This window comes from Oreochromis niloticus, linkage group LG12 (assembly GCF_001858045.2).
Source record: "Oreochromis niloticus isolate F11D_XX linkage group LG12, O_niloticus_UMD_NMBU, whole genome shotgun sequence".
Taxonomy (NCBI): domain Eukaryota; kingdom Metazoa; phylum Chordata; class Actinopteri; order Cichliformes; family Cichlidae; genus Oreochromis; species Oreochromis niloticus.
In genome coordinates this window covers 16,933,746-16,943,199 of record NC_031977.2, presented here as the reverse complement: position 1 = coordinate 16,943,199, position 9,454 = coordinate 16,933,746, and the positions used below count along the sequence as shown (strand labels likewise).

General features: G+C 40.1%; 1 protein-coding gene across 1 annotated transcript; it reads left to right on the top strand.

The window, feature by feature from the left end:
* The first annotated feature begins 880 nt into the window (after window positions 1–880).
* On the top strand, window positions 881–9,412 carry polk (polymerase (DNA directed) kappa). The gene is made up of 14 exons (XM_003459846.5): window positions 881–1,286; window positions 2,558–2,677; window positions 2,806–2,958; window positions 3,225–3,356; window positions 3,447–3,597; window positions 3,711–3,932; window positions 4,305–4,429; window positions 5,490–5,656; window positions 5,742–5,774; window positions 5,887–5,983; window positions 6,840–7,011; window positions 7,165–8,160; window positions 8,730–8,778; window positions 8,922–9,412. Exons 1-14 carry the CDS (start codon window positions 1,158–1,160, stop codon window positions 9,001–9,003), a joined length of 2,628 nt encoding a protein of 875 aa, XP_003459894.1. The 5' UTR covers window positions 881–1,157; the 3' UTR covers window positions 9,004–9,412.
* Window positions 9,413–9,454: the final 42 nt, after the last annotated feature.

Genomic DNA, 9,454 nt, shown 5'->3' with positions numbered 1-9,454 from the left:
AAGATGAAAAAATAGAACAGTAGATATTTTCCATAGAACAAAAAAACTGTAATAATGGATAAATGTCTGGTTAAATCTAAAACATAGATTGCATTACTCTTTACTTGTAATTATAAATATATATATATATATATATATACATATATATATATATATGTATATATATATATATATATATATATATATATATATATATATATATATATATATATATATATATATATATATATATATATATATATATATTATTGCTGCATAGTCCCCAATGACTACAACAGTATGTATAAAACAATGTTGTATATAGCCTAACTTTTTGTGTAGGCAAACATGATTATTCTACCTCACAGACGGGCCACATGAGGAGATTTTTTGTTACCCACAGCAAGGATCAGTCCAATCAAAAAAGCGGTTTACCGTTAACAGAAGAAACCAGTAAAACTGGAATTTAAAAAAATCAATTTGGCATGACTTCTGATCACAGGTAGGAATAGTTAACACTAATATGTTTTGTGTGTGTGCTATAGCACTGATGTTTTATGTAAATGTGACGCCACATAAATGTTACATAAATATTTACCCTGATATGGGGTGCAGTTTGTGTTGTGAGGATCTGTTTCGTTGTTTGCAACGAAACTACATTTCATCAGTTGATGTCTTAATTTACTTGACCAGCAGATCCATTTTTAAATCCTCGTGTGAAATATGCCAAAGGGTTTCATAACATATTTGTTGGCACTCGGGAGTATCCAGTGTACTTTAAACGGACCGATAACAATCTAAGGTTAACTCATATCAGCAGAAACACTGCACGATCCCAAGTCATAAACTGTAAAAGCAAACTTTGAAGGGAAGGTACAATCCTGAAATGACGCTCTTGGTCTTTTAGTCCCGCCTATTTGGCTGATGACGTACGGACGCGGAAGTGCCGCCAAAAAAACCGCCGCCGTAGCTGTTTTCAATACATGTAAAGACATGTATGTCAGAAAGCTCAGTGACTTAACTTACAGTCACCGTGGCTCTTATTTGTCATTGAGAAACTCTGATCTGATCCAGCCCGGAAAGCCGCACATATGTGGGGATGTACAGCTCTGAGTTCTTCAGAAAAGAGCCCATTTCGTTATAACCTGAAGTGTACCTCCACTAAGTAAGTCATTAGGATGGAGAATGGGGTGGCATCCACCAAAGAAGAGGGCTTCCTCTCCAGAATGGCTCTCAATGACAACAAAGCTGGTATGGAGGGTCTTGACAGAGACAAGATCAATAAGATCATCATGGAAACCTCCAAGGTAAGTGCTCACAAAAAGACACGGGCATGACACACCTGAGGTCCGAGAGGATGCAAATGATTAGTTTTTAGAACATAAGCATGGATAATTTGTTGACGTGCCGTTCTGCATGTCTTTATGTTTTGCTAGGATGGATGGAAAATAAGGGCAGCAATATACTGAAACACGCACAAAAAATACATAGAAGTACTATATATAACGCAAAGACAGAGGATGTACATTTCTAACAAACATGACACCTTTATTCTTCAACAAAGCCTGAACTGTCTTAGCTAAGCTTTCTTGTCATTTCTTTAAGTAGTCTTCAGGAGTAGTTCTCCAGGCTTCCTGGGAGACATTTAAAGCTCTTCTATGGATGTTGGCTGCTTTTAGATGATACCACACTGCTTCAATAATGTTGAGTTCCATGCTATCCATGACTGATAGTGTTGCATTGTGTGCACACTGGCAGTGTGTTTGGACACAAGCCTTAATTCAGATGGTGTGAAAAATGAAGTTGTTGCTAATTACACACTTTCCAGATGTTATTTTATGGTGGATTCAAATCCGATGATACTTTTCTGTGTTCATAATTTAATCAGTTTTAACAAAAAACCATGACAAAGCCTCCACCGTGTTCCACAGATGGCTGCACACATCCACTATTTAGCCTTTCTCTTTCGCATACATACTGATGACAATTTGAACAAAAAAATACAAATTTGGATTTAACACTCCACAAGACCTGTTACCGCTGATTTTCAGTCCACTTCTTGTGTAATTTGACACACATGAGCCTTTTCTTCTAGTTTCCCTTTCTTAAGAATGCCTTCTCGACAGCCACCCTTCAACTGACACTATTTCTGATGATGCATTTTTTTGTAGATTTCTTATATCACCATATAAGTGTCATAATTCATTCCTTACAGTAATATGAATAGCTTTTGTATAATGGTGCTCTAAAATGTTATTTTGAAATATGTACATGAGTTAAGTTTGTTTCAGTTTGTAGTCTAAAAGAGGACATTGTGGGAGCAAAATCTAAAAATTGACTCTTTTTTTTTTGGTTTACTTGGATGTATCTAGCTTTAGCCAATAAAAGGCACAAATGACACTGTGGACAATATAAACCTCCACGCACTTTTATAGATTGTATCCTGTTCCCCTTTGTGTCCACTATCCTCTGTGTAATGACATCCAGTCCTAAAAATAAATGCGCTATAGTAGCTTTTTATTAAAGCTGTGAAACGGAGTTGTTATAACTCCCCATTGTCCTTGTCCTTCCTGGGCAGGGATCGAAGTTTTACGAGAATGAGCTGAAGAGAGATCAGCAGGTGAACCAGCGCATTACGAAAATGATGCTACAGAAGGCACGGATCACAGAGCAGCAGTTAAAAAAAGCACAAGCTCAGGTAAGATGTAAGGGATTCACATGGCCAAAGCTGACTTCTTTTTCCAGAGGTGACCTGAAAATCACACAGACACAACTCAGGTGAGCTTCAAGCAACTGGCTTCTTTTCATTTTATTCTCTCTGCGTAGGTGGAAAAGGTGGCCACAGCACTGGAGAAGAGTCGTGATCTAAGCCGTGTGATTGTACATGTGGACATGGATGCTTTCTACGCTGCTGTTGAAATGAGAGACTGTCCTGAACTGAAGGACAAGCCCATGGCTGTAGGATCCATGAGCATGCTGGTGGGTTAAAAACATTGCTATTGTGGCTAATGGACACGCTCAGGGTGTAGGCGCCACAGATGCTGACTATGAATTATGTCTGAACTCTGAAACAAGATATTAAAAGTTTACCTCAAATATAAACCACACGGCACTGAAATATAGTATACGCATGCTCTCACTACTTTACAAACTACACGAAGATTAAGTATTGAAATCATGGCCATTTAAGATCCAGAACAGCCACTCTCTCTGTTTCATTCATATCGCCTCTTTTCCTTTCACAGTCGACCTCTAACTATCACGCCAGGAAATATGGGGTTCGAGCTGCCATGCCTGGCTTCATTGCAAAGAAACTCTGCCCCAGTTTAGTCATTGTTCCACTTAACTTTGATAAGTACAGAGCTGTGAGCAATGAGGTAAGCGCAATACCTAAAAACACACATGCAAACAAATTGTTTCAGTGGCTTGTTGCTCAACAGGTGCCCATCTGTCTGTCCTTCTGTTAGATCCGGGAGATCTTTGCAGACTATGACCCGAACTTTCAGCCACTGAGCCTGGATGAAGCTTATCTAGATTTCACAGACCACCTGGAGCAGAGGCAGCACTGGCCAGAGTCCGCACGTACACATCACTTCCGTGTCAGAGACATGACCACAGGTAGGGATTTGTTTTTCTTTAATATATAGACACAAACACATATATATATGAAGTTTTATATATCAGGAATTCATTTGATGTTGTGTGATTATTTTTTTTTTTTTCTTGTAAAGATGAGAAAAAAGCTGAGCTTTCCCAGGAAGCCATGACAGAGATAAGAGAGCTCTCCCCAGTACTGTTTGAGGACAGCCCAGGCTCCTCTCCCAGCCCAGTGGGCCCTGAAGGTGTGCGTGCTCCTGCAGGTGATTTCGAGGTGTTTGGGACATCTGTTGAAGAGGCTGTGCGAGAGATGCGCTTCCGCATCGAGCAGAAGACGATGCTGACTGCCAGTGCAGGTGAGAGAGAAACCAGTCTGCTTTTAATTTAAAACACTCTCATTTTAACTGCATAGCAGGGATATCCAGTAATAAATATCACAACCTGAGCTCTAAGCAGTCACTGAACATCGCTGATCCGTGTGCCACTGTTAAAGCTGCTGTCATTACGAATACCTATTTATTTATTGCTCTATATATGATAGTTTACAACATATTTTCATACTAAATTTTTATTACTTTTGTTTGTCTGTAGACCAAGTTCATCAGTTCATTCTAATCTAATGCAAGCCTGACAAGTCTAGTATGCATATTTTGGGAATTATTATGCATGCTTTACCAGCTGTTCGGAAAAAAAAAAAGTTTAGTCAATGATACTTTCCAACCTTCCAGGAATTGCTCCAAACATGATGCTGGCTAAGGTGTGCAGTGACAAAAACAAACCCAATGGACAATACAGACTCCCATCCACCAGAGAGGCAGTGATGGACTTCATCCATAACCTTCCAGTTCGCAAAGTACAGTACACATTACTCAAATTAAAGCATTAGCAGAGCTGTGTGCTTGTAGTATATTGCTTGGTAATACGAGAAAGATTTTTAGTATGTTTTTTTTTCTTTTGCTGCAACAGTGCAAATAACGTTTGAGTTTGAACTCGCTTGTTTGCAAACCTCACTGCACTGGGTTAGAGCTGAGACAACCCACTGCAATGGAAGGGTTCATGGTTAATAATAGTCCCAGTTAAGTCACAGTCTGTGGCTCAACTTGATGACAGAACAAAGTTAAAACTGCAGTTGTCACATATTTGTGTCTGTGAGCAGACATGATGGAGTCTATTTAGTAAAAGATACATCAGCTGGATGTTTTTCAAGGGTTTAATAGTAAACGGAAGTTTGTTTACTAGGATGTTTGAAAGGACAAAGATTGAGTCTGTTAAAGTGTAATTAATACTGGGTTGGATAAAATCCTCGAGTCACAATGCTAATCTTAAGACTTCATAGATGATAAAAAAGTTTGTTTTTGGGCTCTTACATGTATAAGCCTGCTCTGTGAAAAAGCATTGGATGTGTTAAATAACCATCTGAAATAAGGTTTGTTAGCTTGATGCTAGAAGAGTGGCTTTAAAAAAAAAAAGAAAAAGATTTGTGATCTCTAACAAGAAACACAATTGCTACAGTTTTTTCCCTTTTTATCTTGCGTTTGGACTTTCTCCAGTGATTTAGTTATTGCTTTCTCCAGTTTATTTGTATCATGTTTAAAGCTACTTTCAGTTGTTCCCATATTCACAATGGGTCTCCGCAGCGGGTAGCTCTGAATATTTGATTTTTACTCCAGAAATCCATGTGTCTCACGCTCAAAGGATCTGTGTGTCCTCCCAGAATCGAACCAGGGATCATTTGCTTTTTAGCCGAACGTGTTTGTTTTTTTCCTCCTAATTGTCTTCATTGATTTATTTATTTAAATAAATGTTAAGTGTGAAGTTCTGAGTAGAATGCAGTATAAAGGTTTACAGACATGATGTGGAGTCACTGTGAAACATGGCTGAAAAGCTAAAAACATGTTTATGTGCTCTTCTAGGTTTGTGGCATAGGAAAGGTGAGTGAGAAGATGCTGAACGCTTTGGGTATCAGTACCTGCTCCCATCTTGGCCAGCAGATGGCGTTGCTGTCATTGCTGTTCTCGGAGACAGCCTGGCATCATTTCCTGGAGGTTTCTCTGGGTCTGGGCTCCACATATATACCCAGGTACTGTCTGCTTGCTTCATAACATTCAAGTACAACTGATCTCCAGAAGAAGGAGATAAAGCTGACTGTCTCTGCTGTCACACAGGCATGAAGAAAGAAAAAGCATGAGCACAGAGAGGTTTGTTTTTTTTTTAACAATTTTAATTAATATTTGATAGTTTTTTTTAAAAATGGTTTCCTCTTCTTTCGGCTCTCTTCTAATTTCTCTGTCATACTCTCAATATTTACAGGACCTTTAAAGAACTGAGTAAAGTTGAGGAGCAGTTGTCTTTGTGCAGGGAGCTGTGTGAAGATCTAGCAGAAGACATGAAGAAAGAAGGTCTGAAGGTATTGATCAGTGTTATTGTAACCTTTAAACCCATATCTGTGCATATCCGCTGTATAAGAAGATTTTCTTTAACATCTTTTTGGCTGCCTTTCTTTCATAGATCAACTTTTTTCAGACAACAGACAAGTTAAAGGAAAAGCTAAACCTCTGACCTCTACATTACAGCTGTGTCATCCCTGTCATCTTCTTTCTGGATGGCAGTGCCTCCTTCCATAGGGCACGAGCCATCACTGAATGATTTGATGGCATAAAAGTTGTGTAAAGTTGAACTCCTACACATTGTGGACCGACATGTTAGACACCGCTCTCTATCACCATCATCGAAATATCAAAAGAGGGAAAGAAAAAACAATTTCTTTTGAATAAAAATGATGCTCTGTTGCTCCAATACATTTCCAGAAACGTGAAGAAGCTATTTTGGCAGCACATGGAGCCTCGACACCTTCCTAACACATAATTCTTATACTTCGCCTTCTTAGATTTACTGTGTCTCCAAACAGAATCTCATACAGTTACTCTAACATGTCCATTCCCTTTTGAATCGATACAGTAAGGACTGGATGGCTTAGCACAACTATTACCCCCCCTACCTGGGTCCTGATGTGGCTTTGATAGCTGCAGGAAATGGAGGACCATTAAAGAGACAGAAGGGGGCTACTATCAGCTTTGAACATATCGCCATAAAAACTCACAAAATGGATTCTGACAAGTCAATCACTGATATGATTATACAGATTTCCATCTCTTTCCTGGTACTATTATTTATGTCTAATTAGAGTGCACGCTGTAATGGCCGTGACTGTTTGCCTAATATGAATTTAAAGGTGTATTTATATTTTTTTGTCTTCCTGAAAGGGTAAAACGGTAACACTGAAGCTCAAGAATGTGAACTTCGAGGTGAAAACCAGGGCAATGACGCTGCCGTGTGCTGTTGCCACAGTGGATGAGATCTTCGCTGTTGCTAAGGACCTCCTGAAAACGGAAATAGAAAATGAGAGCCCTCAGCCACTCAGACTGAGGCTCATGGGTAATTAGATATAACAATAAAACTGACATATCAATTAATATAACTAGCTTGAAATGAACCTAAATGATGTGTGACAAGCTTCATGTGGAAATAATAACACAGCTGGCATTCGTTTAGAGGTTTTCTCCAGATGATTTGTTTTTGTGCTTGTAGGTGTTCGAATTTCTGCCTTCGCTAGTTTGGATGATAAAAAGCCCTTGCAGAAGAGCATCATCGGCTTTCTGCAGAGCGGCAAGACAGACTGCTCTAGTTCTTCCCAAGGGATGCATCAAAAACCGGGGAATGAGCATCTCTCCGATGCTTACTCCTTCCACACCTCGCCACTTGTGTGCCCTCTAGTGGAACAGAAACACCAGAGACAAGAAGACCTTCCCTGGCGGAGTAAGCAGAGGGAGACAGAAGGAAGCCAGGCAGCTGTGGGACTCCAGCAGTCTTTCTTTCAAAGGGCTCATGTTAGAAGACTGCAACTCGAGGCAGCTAATGCAGCCTCAAAAAATGAGGGGAGCGGGGAAAACGCTCCAGTGATTGCTAAAGCAGGGAGTCCGGCCAAAGCAAGTGAAAACAACCATTTACCGCCCGATCTCTCAGAAACTCCCAGTCCTGTACAGGCGCATGCATCCACATCAGCCTGTGCAGAATCAGAAACCCTCACATGTCCCGTGTGCTTCAGAAAGGTGGAAACCACCGACCTGAATGTCTTCAACACGCATATAGACCAATGTCTCAGCAACGCCTCTCAAAAAACAAACAATGGCACAGAGTCAGACACAGAGTCAGAGTCGGATCTAAAGAAGGACCGCGAGGAACGTGCAGCAGTGAACAAACTGAGGAGGCGGCACGAGGCTCAAGAGAAGAAGTCAAAAGTCAATCCTCAGAAAGGCCAAAGCAGCGTAAAAAAAGATTCTGTTCAAAAGGTTTCGTTGATTAAAGACGACAACAAAACTGCGACCTCGCAAGAGCCTCAGCCATCTAATAGCAAAGGGCCAGTCTTCGTCTGCCCGGTGTGTCAGCTGACCCAGGAGACTCATGACCTTGCCGTCTTCAACCACCACGTTGACCTCTGCCTGAACCAGGAGGTCTTACATGAGCTGGGGAGACAGACATCATCCTCCATAAATCTATCTCCAGCTAAAAATAGCAAGAGCACAGGTAAGTGTGTGTATTAAACAAAGCGAACCTCGTTGTGTGTGTATTCTGAAAAATTTGTTTTTCATTATGATGCATGCAGTCACTACATGCTTCGGCTACATGAAGGTACTAACAGCAACCCTCTTTTCTGACAGAAACTATTCTGTCGTGATGACGGGAGCGATCCTGTTAGCCGAGTCTATAAGCTGTATGACAGCAGAGTTAACAGAAGGAATGTGTATTTGGGAAGGTGTCAGTGGCCTATGACCTTGTTATTTACAGACAGTGACACTATGTGAGACGTTTGTATCGATTCAGACCGGGAAAAGACATCTCATTTCACCCCATGGGGCTCCCTTTGCCCCGGCCTTGGAAATTGCTAAATCACTTTCTCACCTATTCATTTCCTACAATGAACTGCACCCCGGTTTCCTCTTAAACAAGCCTGCCTCAGAAATTGCACTCTTTATATCCCTGGTGCTGCAATTGTGCACCTCCTCAATGGAAGTCATTTTTATGTCAGAGAAAAGACAGCGGGGGATACATTATTTTTTCTGTCGATGCCAATAAGTGTCCCTTTCTGTTTGTAGACGGAGGACATCTTCAGCTAAAGCAAGCAAGTAAAGGCAAAAGCAAAAGGTGAGACAGCTTGTTTACAAATCGCTTCACTGAATGCTGACATGCGATCTCTTCTTGTTCCATTTAGTGTGACTGAAGTAGCATTGAAATTTTATATGTATAAATAAAAGTATTAATTGTTGTGTTTTCTTTTTATGATTTAGACGGGACACGCCTTCATCTCCTCCGTCTAAAAAGGTTAAAAGCCTCGGTCCTTGCAACACCATAGACAAGTTCTTCAGGTGACAGTCATTGAGGGGCAACCTCCAGCCTAGTGCGGATGAACTGAGGAAGTAAAAACGCAGGTCTTCTATTCCCTCGGCTTCCCTGCACAGTTTTTATTCATCCTGCGGTCACTGCGCACAAAGCTTAAGTTTGCACATAGAAGATGCTCCTAAAACACCTCGCTTGTCTGCTCTAAACGATATTCAAAATGAAAGATGAAGACAAGTCCAATAATTCCTTTTAACGCATTTTTATTTAATGGTCAGGGTAGATATATTTTTTTTATCTTCATTAAGTTATTTTATTATGATATTGTCACATTTGTGTTTTTGTGTCACTTTTAATTGTAGTGTATACCTTTAATAATGAAGAAAAGAGAATTTTTTTTATCATTTAAATTGTTGCAATAAATTATTCTGCTGAAATCTCACTTTTGGGGACATTTTCTTTTTTTACATTCAACACTTATCAC

Coding starts and splice junctions, on each gene's coding strand:
- polk (XM_003459846.5), top strand. CDS start 1,158: ATGGAGAATGGGGTGGCATCCACCAAAGAAGAGGGCTTCCTCTCCAGA. Junction 1,287..2,557: donor TCATCATGGAAACCTCCAAG/GTAAGTGCTCAC, acceptor CTTCCTGGGCAG/GGATCGAAGTTTTACGAGAA. Junction 3,933..4,304: donor GATGCTGACTGCCAGTGCAG/GTGAGAGAGAAA, acceptor CCAACCTTCCAG/GAATTGCTCCAAACATGATG.